The sequence below is a fragment of the Penicillium cosmopolitanum genome, assembly GCF_028827165.1.
Source record: "Penicillium cosmopolitanum strain IBT 29677 chromosome Unknown utg000007l:1.0-333516.0:1.0-333752.0, whole genome shotgun sequence".
In the NCBI taxonomy this organism is placed as follows: domain Eukaryota; kingdom Fungi; phylum Ascomycota; class Eurotiomycetes; order Eurotiales; family Aspergillaceae; genus Penicillium; species Penicillium cosmopolitanum.
The window spans coordinates 311,495-332,530 of NW_026622677.1; the positions used below are offsets into that span (position 1 = coordinate 311,495).

At 46.8% G+C, this 21,036-nt stretch overlaps 7 protein-coding genes across 7 annotated transcripts; 4 read left to right on the forward strand and 3 right to left on the reverse strand.

Moving 5' to 3' along the window:
- Positions 1-3,883: 3,883 nt before the first annotated feature.
- Positions 3,884-4,295, forward strand: N7509_006536 (uncharacterized protein; the record flags this gene model as incomplete). Its single annotated transcript, XM_056631173.1, has 2 exons — positions 3,884-4,054; positions 4,104-4,295. The coding sequence occupies 2 exons, from the start codon at positions 3,884-3,886 to the stop codon at positions 4,293-4,295; spliced, it is 363 nt and encodes a 120-aa protein (XP_056488434.1).
- A 64-nt stretch (positions 4,296-4,359) lies between these two features.
- On the reverse strand, positions 4,360-6,966 carry N7509_006537 (uncharacterized protein; the record flags this gene model as incomplete). The annotated part of the gene is made up of 3 exons (XM_056631174.1): positions 4,360-5,716; positions 5,976-6,141; positions 6,195-6,966. 3 exons carry the CDS (start codon positions 6,964-6,966, stop codon positions 4,360-4,362), a joined length of 2,295 nt encoding a protein of 764 aa, XP_056488435.1.
- Positions 6,967-8,417: 1,451 nt separating this feature from the next.
- N7509_006538 (uncharacterized protein) lies at positions 8,418-8,624 on the forward strand (the record flags this gene model as incomplete). Its single annotated transcript, XM_056631175.1, has 1 exon — positions 8,418-8,624. The coding sequence occupies one exon, from the start codon at positions 8,418-8,420 to the stop codon at positions 8,622-8,624; it is 207 nt and encodes a 68-aa protein (XP_056488436.1).
- A 1,468-nt stretch (positions 8,625-10,092) lies between these two features.
- Positions 10,093-11,151, forward strand: N7509_006539 (uncharacterized protein; the record flags this gene model as incomplete). The annotated part of the gene is made up of 1 exon (XM_056631176.1): positions 10,093-11,151. One exon carries the CDS (start codon positions 10,093-10,095, stop codon positions 11,149-11,151), a length of 1,059 nt encoding a protein of 352 aa, XP_056488437.1.
- A 635-nt stretch (positions 11,152-11,786) lies between these two features.
- N7509_006540 (NUDIX hydrolase) lies at positions 11,787-13,571 on the forward strand (the record flags this gene model as incomplete). Its single annotated transcript, XM_056631177.1, has 2 exons — positions 11,787-12,447; positions 12,916-13,571. The coding sequence occupies 2 exons, from the start codon at positions 11,787-11,789 to the stop codon at positions 13,569-13,571; spliced, it is 1,317 nt and encodes a 438-aa protein (XP_056488438.1).
- Positions 13,572-18,011: 4,440 nt separating this feature from the next.
- On the reverse strand, positions 18,012-18,428 carry N7509_006541 (uncharacterized protein; the record flags this gene model as incomplete). The annotated part of the gene is made up of 1 exon (XM_056631178.1): positions 18,012-18,428. One exon carries the CDS (start codon positions 18,426-18,428, stop codon positions 18,012-18,014), a length of 417 nt encoding a protein of 138 aa, XP_056488439.1.
- Positions 18,429-18,995: 567 nt separating this feature from the next.
- On the reverse strand, positions 18,996-19,370 carry N7509_006542 (uncharacterized protein; the record flags this gene model as incomplete). Its single annotated transcript, XM_056631179.1, has 1 exon — positions 18,996-19,370. One exon carries the CDS (start codon positions 19,368-19,370, stop codon positions 18,996-18,998), a length of 375 nt encoding a protein of 124 aa, XP_056488440.1.
- Positions 19,371-21,036: the final 1,666 nt, after the last annotated feature.

Consider the following 21,036-nt stretch of genomic DNA (forward strand, 5'->3'; position numbering starts at 1 on the left):
TAGAAAAGGGAGCTGGTTCACAAAGGCTTCAGAGGAGCGATGCATCGGAGATGGAGGCTTGTCTTGATAAGGATTAGCATTGATGTTTGCCATAGCCGGAATCAGATATCACATACCGACGGGCTTTTTACGGAAGCGATTGAAGTCGAGCTTTGAGTGTCTGTACAATGGTTTGCCATCGAGATCCATTTTTTCGTAGTCGTGAATACAGAACGGGCCTGAAAGCAATGCGGCGAAGCTGGGATGGACAAGTTGGCCATCCAAAGTCTTGTATAGGGGGGGTGATGTAGTGTAAAAAAATCAACCAAGACACTTCTATGCAAGATGATGTCGAGAGAAAAGCAATCACGCCGAGCTTTGCAGCTATGCAGTTGTCTAAAACAGATTTTGAAATGGGATGGTGATGGATCATAATTTAAATCATTCAGTGATGATTCACCTAGCACTATGTCGTTGAGACTTGAACTGATTTCACCAGTGCAGCAACTAATGATACACAAACACACATCTCGGCCCCTCTCAGCCCCCGCAGGGAGGCCAAAGTTTGAAACGTTGTGATTGTGGAAAGAGGTTCTCAGTCTCGCCACAGACAAGGCTTTTTGGGTACAGTACTGTATACGCTGCATAGGACTCAGAATAGCCATAGGGCTAGCTATACCATCAAACCGATTTCGGTAACTCCAGTTTTTTTTACTACGGCAGAGCATGCATCATTCTTTCCGATAGTTTTACCGCAGCCTACTATCTAGGTCATGATGCGAGAAAAGATCTTTGAAGTGGTCCTTCCTATTCGAATTAAGAGACTAGATTCTTTTCGTATCTTATCATCAAGTCAATATATCAACCCCTTATAGGTCATCCGTTGTGCCATAGGTCCGACAGAAACATAAAGGGAAGAGTTTTATTGGGGTTGCCTCAAGCTGCCACACTGCCTCACGTGATATCTACACCGACATTACGGAGGGCTCCTTCTTCCTACGACTGCCTCGCAAGAGTCAGTTGCTTGCCTCTGGTGGTAGCTCGTCATCTCTCACGCAGTCAAGTCTTGATTTGTCCCTCCCACCCCCCTCTGTATATAGAAACCAGTATTGCAATATACAGACACATTGCCTCCCTACAAGGGAGCGCGGACGGGCCTTCTCTGACGCTACAGTCTAATGCGTTTACGCATAAGACCGCAGCGACAGGTGACCCGTTACGGCCAAACTATACACGTTCCTGTTCCCATCTTGACTGCGAGAGGTCACCAATAAAATACATTGATATACAATTCTTCTCGGCCGCCACCCCGACAAATCTCCTGCCACGCTTTGACATGAAACATTTCCGTGACCAGGATGCGATCGGGCTTTGATTGCATGATTTCAGAGACCATTTTGATATCTTCTTCTATACCTTGAATCGGATGTCTGCTGTAAAACACATTTGCAAAGGTAATGGCCAAATCACGAATGGTGCTGTTGGCAGATGGCTTGATTTCCAAAACCAGAGAGATTCTGGGAAGAAGGAGCGGATCTAATGATAAGAATGCATGGGTGTAATATTTGATCACCTCTGCTCTGTTGTTGACACGGATTCTCTGAGGAATTATCGCAGCAACCCTGACTTCTTCGTTCTGGAACGCCGTTTGAAGGCTTGTGAGAATGGACTGTAGCTGCCTCGTCGAGAGATGAGAGGAGAATATTGGTGGCAATCTGAGATGCTCCAGCATGGCAGAACAGAATAGCTCGTCACGTAACCAGATCTCTTTCGACTCGTAGCCCCGTATATGCAGAGCATCAATACCCATGAAAGCGTAGCATATCAGAGCGATACTGGCTCCACACCAAATGGTCTGTAAGGAAACCAGGGTTGTTGAAAGCACGTTCGGACAAAGCTAGACTCTTGCGATCAATATTGTCCGAGAAGGAACAGAACATATCGGATCTACATTTCCAAATCTTCACATGACATAATATGCAAACCCTGAGATTCGCTCAAAGCTTCACGAATATCACTAAGCCAGGACTGCTGCTGACAATACTGCAAGACGAAAACTCTTCTCCCAGTCATGATCATTACGGTATATGATAGACCACAAGACACCCTTATCACCAGGGAGCATTGCAATAACGAACAAGTAGTGAAGTGCCAGTAAGAGCTGATGAAAAGTGTGGGGGCTCTCGGCTGAAAGAGTACCATTCGTTGGGGCTTGTGTGGGAACTCGAGGTGGCAAGGAAACCTGGCTGCTGTCAGCGGGGAGAAATACAATAGTGGGCAGTAGGATCGCACACCGGAAGTGTCATATTGAAGTATGGTTGCTTCAGACGGGGGTGCTAGCGGAGCTTGGGTGCTCCTCAGGCTCTACACTATCGACGAAAGAATCGTGGATCTGGAAAGCTCTGGGTAATGAAACAGCATTGACGGGTGGAGATTGAAATTCCTGCCCTGGTTGATCGGCACTTCGCACATCCGGAGGGATGTTCTGTATTTAAGGCTTAGGAGGGATCCCCTATGTAGTGCACGCGCACTCCTTCCCCTCCTTTAACAAATGAGCCCACCCGTTGCATCCCGTTCACCAGCGAAGACTCTCCAACGACGCTGGCAATGACTCGGATGCAGACGAGACTGCACCAGCCTCATGCTCTACCGCCATTAGACCAAAGGTAAGTGTTCTCCAAACACCCCGCAAACAAAACTCAACGGTGTGATACAGATCTCTACCGCAGCGAGCAACCTCCCCACGATGCAAATCAAGCAAATCCTAGATTGCAATGTTAACCTCGCCCTATCTGCCCTAAGACTATTAGTTTTGTATCTATGTCTATGGGAAATTTATGTTGTTAAATCTGCGTACCATATCCCGGCTTGAAGATGAGCGGCGCCAGATATGCGAGTTTAACGAATCTCTGGAAGACGAGAATGATAAACTCCTGCAGTGTTGCAACCGACAGGCACTGGAGTTGGAGGATCGGAAACGGGCACTGAACACATTTCATGGCAGCGGCATGTCAGCCTTGCAAATCATTGATCTACCTTACTATCACATCGATAAACCCTGATGCATACACTGTAGTAAGCTCATTACCAGCATTTTGGCAGAAGAAATAAGTCACCGGGACAGAATTTGTGGTCTTCTTCCGAAAGCACTTCAATGCGTTGGTTCCAATCCGAGTTTCACGATGGATGCAGCCGATGTCATGATTACAGGCCACATAAGGTGCGGTAAACTGTGCTGCAGGAGTTGCATCTACAAGACATGCTTGTTCCTCAACCGAGTGCGGGGCATGGTCCCAGCTCCTTCGTCAGGTGACTAAAGGCGCTAAATATTTGGCTGTGAGTCCTAGGCCTCGCCAAAACCCGCCCACTGCCCAAACCCGCCTGCTGTTTTATTAAGTGATGCTTCAATGTTCATGTTATTTGAGGGGAGTTGATTGTGTGTTGTGTTAAGTGTTGTCTAAGATACAAGTAGACCAAGAGACGGAGATACACGTATGCACGTGATCCCAGCCTCCTTATCTCAGCAACCGGGGTATTCCAACAGCCAGAACCCGCGGTGGGCTGCTTGTGGGCGGGTAAGGAAATTGAAAACCCAACCCAAACCCGCGCTTGGCGAGGTCTAGCTGTGACGTCTTATTAAGACCCGTGAGCATGTGATATATCATGTGATATATCATGTGACTTTATGTGCCCAACGGTGTTGACACGCCCCGCTTAAACTTCTTTTTACCCCTCTTGATCGCATTTCAAATTATTTTGTCTCTTACAAGTATTCACATTTCTTCGGTCCATTGATGGAATCTGGCTGATATTTATCTAGGCCCAAGGAGCGGAGCCTCAATCCTCAATCATCCACCCATCCTCATTTTCTTTTTTTCCCCTCTCGCAGTCGCGTTCGCATTCGATGGAACCCCGAAAACTACCTGGCCCAGCCGAAGATATCCGAAAGGAAATTCAGGTATTAATACCACAACTTAAGACAGTGGAAGAAGATGAGAGTGGAAATAAGAAGTACAGTGGGGATACACTTTCGGAGCTCGTATCTCGAATGAAATCTGCTCTTCAAATCGATGGGGTAGGCATGAACGTCCAGCTATTTTTTTGCGCATCGCTAACTCTATTAGAACTGGGAAGGACGTTTAAGATACTGGTCGAAGCGCACAAAACTAGACCTTCGAGATACGGCATACCTTATACCAATCCCAAATGAGATTGAAGTGAACGGGTGGTTCCTGAAGGACGGGTGGTTCGTACAAGTTAATAATAACCCAGTTGTCGGCGCAGGCGCAACTACTTTGGTTATCACGCCTCGTTGATTTTTTAAGCTGCAAATGATCGGTGAAGTAAACTGCTGTCATTATGAATGAAATTTGTTGTATATCATATTACTAAAATCGGACTCTTCGCAGCCCAAAAGGGATTCTGGTAGGCTGCGTCCGAATATCCTGCAGCTTGGCGATTATACAAGTCTTTGGGAAAAGTGGATGGTGACGAGTGATTACCTAAGAGACCTTGCTGCAGCATAGGGTTGCCCTGATGGTGTACTTGCCTATGGTCGGTCGGTGGTATTGGGTCAAAATTCCCTTGTAGCATATGACCGTCAGCTTGACTTGAGGTGGCCAAAAGTGGTTGGTTATAGTTTTCATGTTGCCCTATACTGTCACTTTCGCCATTTGTCCAACGCCAAACCTGGCCCCAGAGGCTCGACGATGGGGTTCCGCGTTGCCGCAGGTTGGGGTGGCTTTGTGATTGCATGTTCCAGAGTTCACCCGAGTCAGTTGATCGTGGCAGGCGAGGGCTGCTTTGTAATACGTCAAGACTGAAGCTGAAGATTGGATCTATACTGGGGCTTCCATGTTGTCGTATGCCATCATTTCTATCATTTGTGAAACCAAAAACTTGATCCCAGAGATTCGAGGGTGATGGTTCGTGTTGCAGCGGGTTCAAATTGCCTTGCGGTGGGATAAACCGAGCCGATGTGGTCAGCTGTGGTGGATCAGAGTAGTTTCCCAGTTGCATGCTGTCGTTCCCATCGTCTCTCCAAGACCAAACTTGATCCCAGAGACTCGAGGGTAATGGTTCGTGTTGCAGCGGGTTCAAATTGCCTTGCGGTGGGATAAACTGAGCCGATGTGGTCAGCTGTGGTGGATCAGAGTAATTTCCCAGTTGCATGCTGTCGTTCCCATCGTCTCTCCAAGACCAAACTTGATCCCAGAGACTCGAGGGTAATGGTTCGTGTTGCAGCGGGTTCAAATTGCCTGGGACGTCCCAAACTAAACTCGGGGTGGTCCACCGGTCGGGGTCAGTTGGTGGCAGGATATGATCACTACCATCATGTTGGTTTCCTGGTAAAGATTGCAGTGTGGTTGGGGTGAAATTATACGACTCGAGTTCTCTGTCTTGGTGCTGACTGACAGGGCTGGAGTGATGACCAGACGTCGGCACGTAAGATAATTCGCGATCAAGAAATTGCTCAGAATCGCAAATCACATTTTGCTGACAAACATTACTTTCCAGGGGACAGGTCTTGTCGCTGACCATACAATCCATTGTTTCTTCGTTGTTTGTTGTGCCGGGAGAACATTCCATGGGGCTGGATGGAGAGTGCTCTTGAGAAGCACCATCGATTGTTAAGCTTAGTGGCGAATTAGAGACCGTACGAATTGATTCATTGGGTGTTTCAAGATGGTCGACTTTGAAGATTAGCTGGGGAAATATGAAAAGCTTGCTGGTGGTGCTATACTTTCTGGTGAGTCAGGTGACGCATTTCGACGGGACCTTTTTGGACATGTGCCGGACGGCTCATTTTTCCGTTTGTTGCTTGGCTGGATGATCGATTCGGTGTTGGTTATGTCAACAAGAAACCTTTCAAGCCCCGAGAGATCTTGAATCTTATACTTCGAAAAGTCATACCCCAGGCACTCGCAGATTTTCTCCAACCTATGGAATTGTCAATTAAATAGGGAATGTGCAAGATGCCCTGGACGCTGACGTACGATATACGATTTCTATAGATAGTTCGTATAATAGAAGGAATTGCGAAAGGAATTGTTATCACTTGTTGATCCTTTGGATAGAATCTTTTTTTCAGCTTTGCCTTCAAGTCATAGGGATCGATAGAGTAGTCATTAAATTGACTAAAAAAGTTGACCCGATGTTTGACTGACATTGCCAAGAAATTAGATCCTATCATAAAAGTTGAAGCGCGCACATACCATTATAGATGATATCCCAACTACACAAGCCCCATGTAGTGCCAGACAAGATGTCAATGACCCTATTTGCCCATTTCGCACCACGAATCCGGCCCCTTAGGCTTTTTTCTGTAGCATGAGACCGGAAAATCGACCGCATAGCTTGAAAGACATGTTCTTTAGGGGCGACCTCCAGAGCCACTGCGCACATTGAACAGAATATGAGTTCTTGAAAGCATGCCAAAGCCGTAGTATCCATCTCTTCTCTCGGTATGCACTTGCTGTAATCAAGGAGGATCGACAACTCTGGAGTCGTAAGGGCTGATGTCGATAAGAACGTATGGTCTGGTAGGGTTGGCCCGGATACCAACTGATGAACAATCTCCTTTCGATTTAATTCACTAATGGCTGTCCATCTTTTCCAGTCATCTGATTCAGGGAGAATACTGATAAAAGATGCGAATGAGGACAAACGATGCAATTCACGTGTTGTGGCTTTCGTCGGCAAAGGAGTCCCTGCTGTGACTGGCAACTCACACTTGTTTCGTGGTTCGTAGAAGAATATTTGGAGTGAACTCTCAGGGATTCTCTGTTGATGATCAAAATCATCAGCAGAAACCTGTGTTTCAACGCCCTGTATGTAGTGAGAAGGATTCTGGCAGACTGTACAAGGCCTCTGGGCTTCAGGAGAAGACGGCGAATAGGCATTATCTAATTCAATAATGCGTAATTCTAGGTGCTTGATATAAGACGATTTATCACCTTTGCATTCTATCAGGCGATCGCAGGCCATGGTGCAGTGGACAGTAAATTCAAGAAGGCTTTGCACTGGGGAGGCAAAATCCACACATAACCTTGAAGAGGGGCGGGGACAGGCGCGATCGCCGGTGGCGGTGTGCCACTGAGGTGCGTTTTCATCACATGGCGCTAAAATGCCTTCGTTCACCTTTCCATGTTCTGGTTTTATCCCTTGCTTATTTTCTCCGGCTTTCCTTTGTCTTGATGTATTCACCAGCCATCTTCCCTCCATCTTTCCTCTATCGCCCCACCACCAACGCGCTATTCCATAAGTGAAAACAACTTGTTCATGCCAATTCTTCCTTCCGAAAATGGTGTTCCTACAAGACCTTTGAACAAGAAAAGAGCATTGGCTCCAGTGTTTGTTTTTACGCCACTGCTGATTCTATATTCTACGCTAACTAGATTTGTAGACCCGGGCTCCGGGCTGACGAATCTGGTTAGCGTTCTTCCTTCCTGCATGATCACATGCCACACTGCATCTATGCCAGTCTAGAACCGGATAGACTGCCACGTCCGCATACCACAGAGACTTCAGGAGTCCGTATACGTAAGTACGATGACTAGATGGAATGCCGGTAAGTAAGATGACCTCTAGTTGTTGATTTAGAAGACGATGGTGCTAATAACTTGCACCTCCCGCCCTATCTCAATGCAACGTGTATTAAGAAATATCCTTTTCTGCCACCAGGGCCTATAGCAACTGGCTATGCCTATGCAACTTTGATGTCACGGTCTTATTACTACACCTAACATGATAAACTTGGATATTTCTCTCGAGATACCATGTGTCACCTCCTCCAAAGACCAGGTTTCAATTCACCCAATTGGGTTTGCCTGGGCTCTCCAGTGTGAATATTGACCCTGTTCACAAACAACAGTGGCATAGATGCCAGCCCCATTATTAGGTAATGTGATCCATTGCAGGGAGCTGCTTTGGCAAAAAAAGAACCTTGGAAAAATTAGACCGATTATCGGCCTGTAACTGGAAGGTCCTGGTTCCGAGAACAGTTGCTCCATTCGGTCAATGATTCCTGGAATTGGGAGATGAGAACGCCAGAAAAGATAAAATCGGATTGTTGCAAAGCAGAAATATTAGCTGAGCTCGCAAGAAAGCTTTGCTTTTTTCTTCTGTAGTTATATACACTAACCCAGTCTTTGAGTTTTAAAAAGCCAATGCGTTGGAGTCTCGTCTTCACAGACCCGAGAAATTATCGAGTAATAAGACCAAAGACCCCTCTACAGCAAAGATATTACGGATGCGATTTGACCGAAAAAACCATCCTCGCATCTCAAAATTAGTTCTCCTTTTGCTGGCGCTCCAAATGAAAGATCCAATACCCCAAGAGGAAAATTGCCATCGCCGTAGCATCTCTGCTCGGCGAAAGCGAGAACCTCCACGAAATGGCAACGGAGACATTATCTGTGAGCACGTTGACTGCCAAAATGATCCGCCGACCCTCCGCTTTCCATCTCAATGGAAGTGTGTTTTCTATTGCACCCAAAGAACGTCAGACCTCGAAACTGACCTTCGAATCAACAAACACATGGACAGGCCAGCGACCTTACAAATGTTCCGAGTCCGGTAGTGAAGAAAGGCAAGGCTTCGCCTCGAGTGGTGACTTCCTGCGCCATCAAAAAAGAATTACATGACAAAGGCAGCAAGCTCAGAAACCTTTCATTTTGTTCATACAAAGACTACACTCGCAGTTCTTCTAAGCCTTTCTTGAGAGCCGAGAATTGGCGAGACCATTTTCGGCGGATTCAAAAATAAAAGGATACGAGTAAGACCGAATCATTGGAAAACGTATCAAACGAGCCCACCACCCCGAAAACGCTTCTCTTAGACCCCACGACGGTCGCTACCCAGCTACATTCCTTTCTCGTGAGAATATTCTACAAATGGAGGCAGACTCCCTCCACGGTCTTCTAGTGGAAAAGTATTGACGTATCCAGGACCTTGAGTGACAGAAAAGGGAATTGGAAGCAATGAATCGTGGTCCCAGAACTAGATCATCGTCTTAGTGCCCTTGAGAAAGAGACGTTACATTGGAATCTCAGTAATTTTTGTTGCGGATTAAATCCCAGTGTTTGATCAATAAATCAGATAACCCATTGATGATTGGCGATTTCCACAAGTGTCATTTTGGCCACAACGCTAGTCTGACGAGTCATGGCAGTAAAATTTCAAAGCCTATCAAGGTTCTTTCCATTCCGTTTGCATCAAGATTGAGTGTTATACCAACTCATAGATTACGCCTGGGACCTGAAAGTGTGAGTTCAGTTCCAGTAAGCGCAAAATAGGATGTATGTTTGGGATTATAGTCGCGGACCACCTTTCTATACCCGAGGCTTGCCTCATTTGCAACGGTGGGTTGCTCGGACCCCTTCTCTTCTTTCCTACCTAGTCAGAAAGCAATCTATGGCTTGGTATACTTCCGATTAGAATCCAGTTTCCAATACATCAAAGTCTGAAGATCTCATAGAGCACTCCATCATAAATAAACAGTTCCATCCACCGGTTCCCTACCACTGTGATTAACAATCCAAATCAATTCACAAGCAGAACGATGATCAACTCTACTCTTGCCATTTCAGCAAATTTTGCTCTGGCGAAATTGAATCTTCTTCTGGTATGGTATGAAAAGTCCTTGAAGTGATCTCCTTTGACTAAAATACCAAGACGAACAACGAATCAGACTGGGCCATTCACTTCAAAAGTGACACGATATACCAGAAAGCCCAAGAGTCGCTTCACATACGAAATGGACATGCAACGCACGAAATCAGAGTATCGGAGACAGCAAAGATGTTTAGTGGGGGAAATTCAAGTCGATAAAAGGGTTGTGACTGTGAATAGTCCTGTGTGTTCATCAGACTTGACTTGCGGCACCCAAAGCTACATTCATTTTGAAGAATCAAAGCAGCTAGTTGGATCGAATGTGCGAGACGCTTCGTCCGCTCATCCTGCCGGTGGTGAAGCTGCAGCCAAGACATAGCTCAGCGTCTGAGTCAGGAGATATGAGCTAGATAATTAGCTTAAATGAAATGATGCCTTCTGGAAAGGGGAGACGTCTATCCATCTGCATCACCCTCTTTTCTCCGTAATTGCTATCACTCCATGGAGGTTGCCGACCGATTCTTCAATGAAAAAAGGCCTCAAATTGGAAATGGAATTCGCAGCTACGGGTGGCTTGAGTCACAAATTGATTGCCTTTTCTGCTCTGACACAATCAAATCGAAGCAAGCGCTGCATCATATCTTGGGATACTATGAGCAGGCCGACCCCGATATTCTCTTTGATTTGGACGTCTTTTTACAAAGTGACTGGGCTCGCAGGTCTGCTGTTGCTCGTTGGAACCTTTTTCCCGACTTCGATCAAGTTGTGGATAACCAGAAGTGCCTGCAAAGCGAGCAAGAGCATCCAGATGTTGCCTCGTGCTGTGCATATGAGTCCCCAGGTGCCTTCCAATTTCTGATCCGACAAGGCATTATTCGGCCATGTTACTACAACAGCTTTGGACACAGCCTCTTCCTTCTTGCCTTTCAGGAAAACGCTATCGAAACGATGAAATACATGATATCCACGATGAGTCCGATCCATCTTATTGCTCCTGCATCGGTGGCAGAAATGTGGGATGGGAGGTCAATTCTTCAACTAGCGGCGACGAACGCGGTTGTGTTTTGTATCTGTTGGGAAAAGGTCGACCAAATGCAACTGGACTTGAGAGAGACTCTCCAGGAAGGTGAAATCCGCAGCATTTGCCGATTTGCACGCATGGGCCTAGCCTCTCGTTTGTATCAGAGAGGTATAAATCTTGCTGATGTGGTGAAGAAAGACTCTTCTCTTTGGCTTGAGATGATTCGTTATCATTCAGAACCAACATCTCTTTTTGACTGGCTTTGGATGAACAATTGCCTACCTCCGCAAGACTTTCTTCTCTTTCATCCGGATCCCGATTCCGCTTTGGACTGGCTTTTGGCAAACAATTTTCCACTTCCATATGCTGGACGTGGTCAAGAGTTTCTTTGGAAATTTGCAATCCGTTGTGGCAGGTTAGATGCGGCCCATTGGTTGTCCTTCGATAGGGTAGCGCCTAGCCAACTAGCGAATCGTGAGACAATTTTTGAGTCACCAGCCGGAAAACAGCATGCAATTTTGGAGCATAAGATGTACTAGAATAAGCCGTTAAGCAAATAATCCGGAGAAGAGGTGTCGCGTATCTGTTCTATGAAACTTTTCCCGCAGAACTCGGTGATAAACTGGATATTTTTTCTCCGGCCAGAACATTGCTTTGAAGGAATCCACAACTACAGCATTTTAGCGGTGTTTTCTCGCAGAATCCACAGCTTTAAATAATTGAACTACATGTTCGGTAGTCCGTTGCATCAGATTTGCTTGGCCATTCATCTCAATAGGCCACGTTCCCATCCTGGATACTATTTCAAGACAACAAAAGCTCACCGATAGCCTCTAGGCTCGAGCGAAATCCACTGTGTAGTAAAATTCCTCATAAGAAAACCAATCAAAAAGCTTTAGAGAATGATTTTATTGGATAATTGACCAGGTGTACAATCTCAATCGGATTGTTCTTGCACAGCACGAACGAACGAAGTTCGATTCTATACGCTTTTGGCGCGATATCTACAGTAAACATGCGGGTTAGATCTCGTACATAAAAAGGATCTCGTCCTATTTCTCCTAGTATCTGGGTACAATACAATCAGCTCGATAGGCATCTCTCAACGCCTAAGAAGAATATACCCAGTCCTATCTCGTTCCCATCCTCGCTAGCCATTGCTACGACTCCAGAGATGTACGATGCTCTGAGAGAGTACTGTGTCCTAAATGAAGTAGCGAAGAGCTCAGGGCTGGAGCTCGTCTGCGTTGCATGTGATCTGGGGTTTCGCGATCAGGATGTGCTATACAAGCATTTCGATACTATGAAGGGCCAAGACAACGTCCACAACGGATTGTCCAAGAGAGAGGGAGATTTCCCCTTATTTTTGAATAGCTATAGGATAGCTATGGGCTGGGAAACCATCTCAGATGGTGATTTTCCAATCGAATTCAATCAAACGGGACGACGACCTGGACGTCGGCCATTCTACACCTTCTTCGAAATCGATTTTGTCCTGGAAAAAAAGGGCGAGGTCAAATTCAACACCCTGGAGAAGAGTCTTGCGATTGTGGGGAAAATTGTCAGCAATGCCCAAAAGGATTATCTATGTCCTCTCTGTTTGGTACTCTGCAGCACCACCAAAGCGTTTTATTATCATTGTGACCAAATGGAGGATGAAGTCCACACGGGCCTCGCGTACAAGGGCCCAGATTGCCAACTGTTTCTTCCTCATTACTTTACTGCCCTCAAGGCAACAGTACCGGAGAAAGAATTGCCTTTGGGTAGGGGTCGACAGGGTGCATACTCGTTCCATGAGTGTTTCCGGCGGAAGTTCGTCATGAGATGGAAACAAGGTGAGTGAACTCAAGAGGCGAGCCAGTGATTGGTCCTGACTATATGACAGTGGATTCGACCAAAGACCTTGGAGTATGACCAATTTTAGCTTCGGGCGTCTAGCTACGATCTCTTGAGTCCCATAATCACAAAGCCTAGGCACGGCGATCGTCAGTGACTAGTGATGCAGGGGCTGATGCTTGCAGGAGCTGGGGTTCGCCAGTCAGCCCCCGCAATGCGGCGTAATTAATGTTTTTGTATTGTCATTTTGCACTCCAAATAAAATTTTTATCCTTGTGATCATCAGTCGCTTGATCCAGAGGCCCTAAAGGTCTTTAAACATCACCTTTGCAGACCGAGAAGCCCTCCGCTGTCGGATCACACTTTATTCCGAACGATTCCAGAATATATATATCGCTTGGGTGGTTCCAAAATTTGTTCAAAAGAACTTTCACCCATCATATCATATACAATCCTATCTATCGAAGAAGCGGATGTTTCCCTTTCCGCGCTCCTTGCCAAAAGCAACAACATCGAGAGGGTCAGTGGTGGAGCCATAATACTTAGCTTCCGTCCGGATGATCTATCTTCTCCACACGTCCTACTTTGCCAACGCTCTCCCAACGGGAGAGATGACGATGGAGAGCCGACAATGAATTCTTTCCCTGGTACATGGGAGGGCCCTGGCGGTGGTGCACTGCCGGAGGACAGGAGCATTTTGGGAACCACGGTACGCGAGACTGCCGAGGAAACTGGATTGGTGCTCTGGGCGGCTTCCAATCGGGTCTACTGTGTTACATTCCCTCATAAAGATGTTTTGATGGCAAAATATTTGGTCATTGTAGAGACTAGCAAGAAAGCCAACTGTCGACGTTTGTGGTCCGATGAACACGACGGACCTCGTGGCTCGGATGAAAAACCAATCCGGCTGAGGGACGACGAACACCTCGACTACGTTTGGGCCACAGAACAGCAAGTTCGAAACTCGGTGATTTACGACCCAAGCGATACAAGAAAAGTAGGGCTTACCATGATCCAAAGCAACAAAGATGTTCTCCTGGACTTTTTCTCGTGGCTGAAGAAAGATGACCCTTGCATCGAGTACCCTCTGCCCGAGCTGCCACTGCAGGGCGATGGAAAATAGCATCTGATTCGAAATACCCGCTGGTTACAATTGGCAACTGTTTAAATTATGGGCGACGATTTTGAGCTCGGGTTATACTCATGGGTTGTGACCGCTTTAGCGTCAATTAACTACGGAGGTCTTCTTGGGGGATATGAGGAGCAGAGGCATCTTCATGAAGAATTAAATTTGCGGACCGCGATTTCCTGCTGGATACGCGCCACCAATACTTTCGTTGACCTTCTGGTAGATCTCAGCATAGCAATAGGTTACACAAATCCTGGGAATGATAATCCTTTCTCAAAAAATCTTTGGTATGGACAGATTATAGTCCGTCACACATCGTAGAATTTGAGGGAGAGATAATTTGTGCTACTTCGGTAGACACATTCTCTCGTCGTGGCTGATCATTGCCCAGCAGCCCGCGAAGATTGAACCTCTGTATAGGGAGTTTCTGCACTATAAAGCAAACAATTCCTCATCTGCAGGAATCATTCGAGTACAGATCATCTCTTTTGCCCAGTCATTAAAGCCATGCAACGCGCGTCGGAAGTTAAAGTCGATCCACCTGCACGATGTACATATAGCAGGTATGCCCATTCTGCGTCGACTCTCCAATGCAGCTGATAATGAAGAAGTTTTTGTTTTGATGTGATTGAAACCTGTGGTAGGTTCTCTGTCTGGCCTAAATCGGGCTTTCATACCCAATGTCAACGTACGTTGGGTATCCAGCGGACCGACTTCTCACCGGCACAGGTTTTTCTCGTGATCATGAAAATGCCAAACCATGATGTCCATTGTGGGGAGGACCTGAGCTACCTCTTAGATATCATGCATATAAGGCTGAGCAGACCCGAAGTCAGTGGTACCGATGAAGGATATTTCATTCAGCTTGCTATTGGCTTTGGAGAGAATTATCACATGGTGTCACGCGCGGATGATAAGTATGAGGCTTCACCAGTCATGTCCCGGGTTGAGGTGCGGCTGAAAGAGATTCAGCTAGTGTTTCCAGGGATCTGGAGGGTCACGGCATTGCGGCTGTTTGCCCTTGGTTGTGTGACTAAACAGGGAAGCCTAGCTGAGCTAGCTGGAGTTTTTCAGGCTAAACCAGCAATCACCGATACTCGGGCCCCCGCCCCTGAAAATAGAAAATAAAAATATATGGAAGAATCGGATCTATTGAAGACAAGGTTCTTTACTCTATTTCGATCTCGGCAACAAGACTAGAGGTACGCTAAATTCGCTTTAATATAAAGCTCCGGTGGCCCAGGTCCAGAATTGAAAGATTATTCCCGGGTGACTGTTTATTCGCTTCTACTCGTGACTGGAAGAAATGCACGGCGACACACAGCGCCAATCTGGCAAAAGATCCAGGCCTCTGTTTTCCAGAGCGAGGAAAGTTGCGTGCCTGCCGTGTCGACGACGGAAAATTCGTTGCCGGGGTAAAGGCCCTCCTTGTGGAACATGTACATCTCGCAAGATTGGAGACGAATGTGAATATCCATGTCAAGAAGCAGAGAGTTTCGTGGAGGTGGTGTCACCAGTAGCTGAAGACAATTGGGGAAAGCACTGGACAGTCGCCTGCCGAAGAGGAACCGTGTGATGCAACTGACCGGCTTTCGCCCGGAGATAACACGAACACCCTCTCGAACCTGAGCTCGACTCCCAGTTTAGACTTCAGCGACACCGACGATGATTTCGATACAAGTCTAGACCGCGAAGATGTCATATTCGCGCAGCCGCTTCAAGGCTTTGCCCTGCTGGGAAATGACCGAGAACTTGAAAAGGCGATATTTTGCATTGGTTTCTCCAGTTTCGTATTCCTGACCGACGATGGCTTCTTCTGCTAACAGATAACCAGGTATTTTGCATTTTGTCTCATGCAGATTTTGAGAAGGAATATCTGATTTTTCATCAACATCCCGATGTCGCACCTCTCTCCTGGCTATCCCTTCTTTTCGCCGTCCTGGCACTCGCGTGCCAAGCAGAGGAACACCCAGACAGAATTTCCCCTTCTAGCGTCTTATCAAAGCGGTATGAAAACGCTGCTTGGGATTCGCTATTGGTAGACAACCCTCCTTTCCAACCATCTAAGACCGCCCTGAAAGCGATGATACTCATCATTTACGGTCGACTTCATCGCGGTAAGGACGTATCAGTGGATCTTGAGAGGGCTTGTATTATGGCGCACGCCATAGACCGTGAGCCGTGCTGCGAACGGTCCCAAACTTGCGAGGAACATTGGAATATCTGGGTTAGGCTCAAAATGCTGTCCTTCATGAACCAGCAGGTGCATGGAGATACCTTCGAGCAAGAGTTCTTTCGAAGTAAAGGGCATTTGGTCAGTGCCCACTGCCATAATTCTATTGGAATTTCTAGGCTGACCATGCACTAGAAACCTTCGCCATTGCAAGATCAATTTACCATGTTTCATTTCAAGCTACTCGAAGTGTCAGACAACATTATGTACAATACACGGTACGGCCTCTCCTCAGTATGGAGCCTACTCGGCCTTGTTGGTCAGCTGTCTTACATCGAATCATCTTTCGCCGAGTTCTCTAGTGAGCTCAATGCTTCTGATCCACAATTTGAAGTTCGGGTTGTGCAACTGGACATCCTGCAATATACGCTCCACTATCTCCTTCTCTGTGTTTATTATATCATTCCTTGAGAAGTATCTTCATGGAGACACCGCGCCACATATTCGGTGTTACGCAGCCAGATGCGTTGAAAGTGCAGAAGCCATCCAGAGAATATGTCGCTCTTGGACTAATGGTCAACACTGCAAGGCTTTTGGGTGGTTTTTCCGAGGCTTTGGAAAGTATTACGCAGTCCTGGCGGAGAGGACGTTAGCCGAGTGAAGGGTGATGGAGATGAAATGGTCGGGCTCAGAGGAGAATGACAATGGTGTAATGGTACTCGTGGTTGGAGGCTTCCGAATCGCAGCTCTGAGTCTGGCTACACTTCCAATGGCTAGAATTACAGATTCTGTATGAGACTTGTGAGCCAGTCGTGTCGCACATTTCGAAACTCATTTTCTGCGTCCCATTCCTTGCTCCTTGGCCAGCGGGAGAAAGATGTATGTTAGCCACGCAGAAAGTGCCGGTTGACGGCCAAGTGAACAACTCAAGATTCCCCATAAAAGAGGAATATAGTACTCAGCATTGACAGACAAGTCGCCGAAATCCTCTAGCAACAGAAACTTTGGATTATTCTACCCGACATGCATTTCGCTGCACCTCTCCTCTTAAATCGCGAAACATGATGCAGCACCAGCCGTGAGATTCTCTAAAATCGGCACAAATTGGCTGTGACAATTTGAGACCTTTTTTCAGTGCCCTTGTCAGGAACACGAAAACTCGATGTAAACGTATTGTATCAAACGGCTAAATGGAGGCCATGTATTGTTACAAGCCCGATAGAGGACCTGTTCTTGAACTTGGCGATATGTCCCTAGATCTCCAATAAATACCTTCTGCATCAACTAAATGTTTATGCTAAGATTGCCTAGTCATTCTTTTCTTGTCTTCCCCATGTCGAACAACGAAAAAAGGGCTTACATATTGGAAGGCATGTTGAAAAAGGCGGACAAAAGCTACGTCTGCCCCGCATGTTTCAAGTCATACTCCCGAATGAGCGACTTGAGCAACCACCTCAAACAATTAAAGGGCACCGAAGATCATAAAGGTCTTTCGGAGAGAGAGGAATCTGAATTCCGACGCAGCTACGGTAGAATCATTGGGTGGAAGCCAACAGATAAGGAGCTAGAACTCGAGCTGCCACGCGAACGATTCGCTGCTTTTCAAGAGACGTCATCGTTGAGAAAATCGCCTCACAGACAAAAGACATTTTGCAATCTAAGATCCAGATATATCTGCGAATTGCTCTGTCTCCGGAATGGCGCACGTGTGTCCCGAATGTGTTGACCATGATTTGGGGTATTTCAATAAGATGGCCGATTTCGATATCCATTGTTGGGAAATGAACGATCAAACACACATGGGCCTATCATTGAAGACCCGGGCAGACTTCGTTTCTGCCTCCTGGAAGCAATGGGGCTCCCCCAGATCGAAGAGTTGCCCCCTGGAAGCGGTAAACCGGGACGCTGGACCAATAGACGATATTTGAAGAGTGACTATGTGTTCAAAACGAAGAAAAGGTATTACCACAAGGAAGAAAGATGCAAGCTCAGCACTAATCACACGCGACCTAGGTTTGTTGCGCCGGAAATTACAGCTGCCGAGGAGCAGGCTATTATTTAATCGAGATGGGTCGTTATTTGTGTGTCAGTGAAACAAACGCAGTTATGCCTGCGAATGCATGGATGTGTGATTGCGCTATTCTAGCATCTGAAGCAGGCAGTAAAAATAGCCAAGAAACTAAATCTAACGGGCGAATCCTCTGGACAGCGATGAGTTTCGATGTAAAGTGAAAGATCCCTTGTAACCACTTCTGCGTAAGTCAAATCTTTCCGCGCAATGCGGACAATGCAGGTAAAAGAAAATGCAACGCATGGCTCCCGCCCATGCCGCTGCGATAAGCTTGATAGCCACCAGTGGGGTCGATAAGCTTGCCGTACTTGCGCGAGCATTCTGTTTGTAAGCCGCTCGCTTGTATACCTTGCACTACAGCTGTCAAGGAATAGTAGTTGCAAGTAGTGTGGAGGGCCTGGAAAGGTCTGTCAGAATTGATATTGAAGTTGAGACGGTTCCAGCATACCTGAGCAAGACCATCAATTTTAGATTCCAGCCCAATCCCAGCAGCCATGCACTCTTTCACCTCCACCATCAGCTGATTCCACCGGGAGCTCAAGATGGAACGCGCTTGGGCTCCATCTTTGGTGAAGGCGATCGGCACATAATCTCTGAAGAGAGCCATGTCTTTGCGTGTTATGAGGCTCGCAAGAGCTGGAATGTCGTTCCATCGCAATTGCTCCAGAAAATCGTTTCTGTTGTTGAGTGGCGTGCTCCAGTCTGCCTCAAGTGGCCTCAAAGAATTGTCAAACGGATGCCCAAAACCTGCAAGTCCTGCAATGCCCTTTCCGCCGAGTCTGCTCTCTCAAGAACCTCCTGGAGGGGTCGGGTTATGAATTTGTCAAGAGTTGCTTCTAACCTGAAGGCTAATCCGCCTTCTCCGGTTCCGCTCAGGCCCTCATATGCCGGGCATTGGAGTACTGCTCGGCTGGCCTCTTGCCAAGTGTACTCAATGGTGGCATAGATTAGAGGGTCGCTTTTAAGCTTTGCCAGGCTCTATTCATGGTTAGAAAATTCATTGATAGGCGGTGCAGACTGTAAACGTGAGTTACCTGTTTGAGATCATGCAATTGGTTCAGATGCTGCGGTGACTTGATCAAGATCAAAATAAAGCTTGGCATCAAGAACTTCATATGTCCAGAGGAATGTCTTGATCTGGTCACAGGGTAGACCCAAAGCTTTTCGAACGAAGTTACCGTAAGAGTTCCGTCTTTAATTTCTCGAGGCTTCTTTGGGAGAGGTCACAAGCAACCTTGGAAGGGCCCTTGTTCAAGATTTCATCCAAGCCTGTTTCCCAAAGCTTTTCACGTGGAATGGGAGTTTCCGCGCTGGAGGAAATGCTCGGTACTCCGGACGCAGTGCTACCACTAGTAGCGAGATCAAAACAGTGCAATCGAGGTTTGTCAGTCTTGTGATTGAGAAGTTGTTGGAACTCGTTCTTGCGCCAATCTCTCTTTTTGGCTTGAAATTTTTCTATCTCTCGGTCGGCTTCATCGCTTGGATTATCCATGGAGACCTCGTGCTCTGTAGACGCAGTGCTAAAGGACGAAGAAGGTGCTTTGTGCATGGCTGTAGTGTCATCTCAGTTAGTAAAGGCATAACAGCTTGTGAGTGTGGTGATGGGGATGGAATAAACCTTTCTGGCTGCCATCGCTAGCCTGCGATATGCCGTCCATCTTGATCAAAGGAAATTGGGAATCCATCATAAGCCAGTAGCCAGTGCTAGGCGACGGAGTCATAGATGTACCAATCTGCAGACGCTGTCCATCATTTGCATGATCGCTGGCCCTGTGCGACCGGAGTGGTGGGCCAATCACTAGTCGTCTGAGCCCCGATCCTCCAGTGCAGCCCCAGGAATACTGTAGTTACTTCTGTCGGTATGAGGATGGCGCTCATCGTCGGAGGTCTAGATCTGTAGGTTAGCCGGGATTGGTTTGATGGGTTTATTCGCCTGAATTCAAATTGCGCAAGGATCATCGGGCTCCACAATGCGGTTTCTGGGAATGTAAAGAGTCCAGGTGATTACGGATGGCTTTCAATACATCGTAATTATTTGAATCAAACCTACTTTAAAGCCGCAATGAAAAGTCCGAGACCGGGAGAGGCGGGGAAATTGGTAACCTCTTTCTCAGGTGTGACGGCTGAATTACAAGTATTCTCCTGAGCTAGCAGTACTCCGCACAAAATCGTTAAAAAGATCGACATGTCAATGTATCGAAGTAATAACCGCTACATTCGTCACCGATTTTCCTATGATTTGGGAGAAGCATTCGAAGAACGTTTTTAACTTGATTAACACCTGCACGCCCAGTATTTGAGGAAACCCTTCCTTATCCGAAATCAGAGACGTCATTGATGAACATGAACGTGGTACCGTCTTAGCGGCTCCTGAAGGTGGCATGTATTTCTTCAGTCATTTTATCCTTCCTTCCTTGCTGATGTACCACGTTAGGCCGGTGTCACAGTCTCTATGCCATAGCCATACTCTCTATCCAGAAATGACAGCCAACCCACCAACATACTCAGAAAGACCCAATATCATGCCAACCGAGTGGCCTTGAACACCAAGCCCTCGCCCGGATTCCGCCACCTCGAATGGTCATAAAACAGCGCCTCATCCTGCTACGGTGTGTACCGCTTGTCTCGTACAGACGTTCAAATCTTTGAAAATTCCCAAAGCGTCATGGTACATTCGGCACCTTCAATCAAACTCCACAACTGACTTGAACATGATGAAAAGAAGAGTAAGCTAATTCCATTTGTATCTCGATAGAAAAATTTGCCTCGCTTCTCTCTGCCCGCTGCGGCTAGTTTTCTGTCCCATATTTCTCTATTTTTGCCGAATTGTTCCTCGGCCGGCGAATCCGAATTGTTACACACTTGCATGCTCTCGATCCTTGACTGTACGAAGTCCACCTTCCCGGACCGCATGTTTCCAAAGGCCTGGGGGAAATAATGCTGTGTTGGGTACATCTAAGCTTTTGGTGAAGGGGTCCTCAACCCCAAAGGAGCCGGCCTGCCATGGACTACTATGGGACTACCAGTCATTGCAATCGTTGTCTGTTCTCGGATGTCGTTACAGGGGTCCTTTTTTCTTTCACACTCAAGGTCATTTGTGCTAAGGTCACTTCAGTTGTGCAACCAGACCGAAGGATCTTCGTAAGATGTTCTCAACATCCATTCGGTGGCCAACCAGCGAAACCAACAATTATACTTGAGGTCTCCAGTTGAAG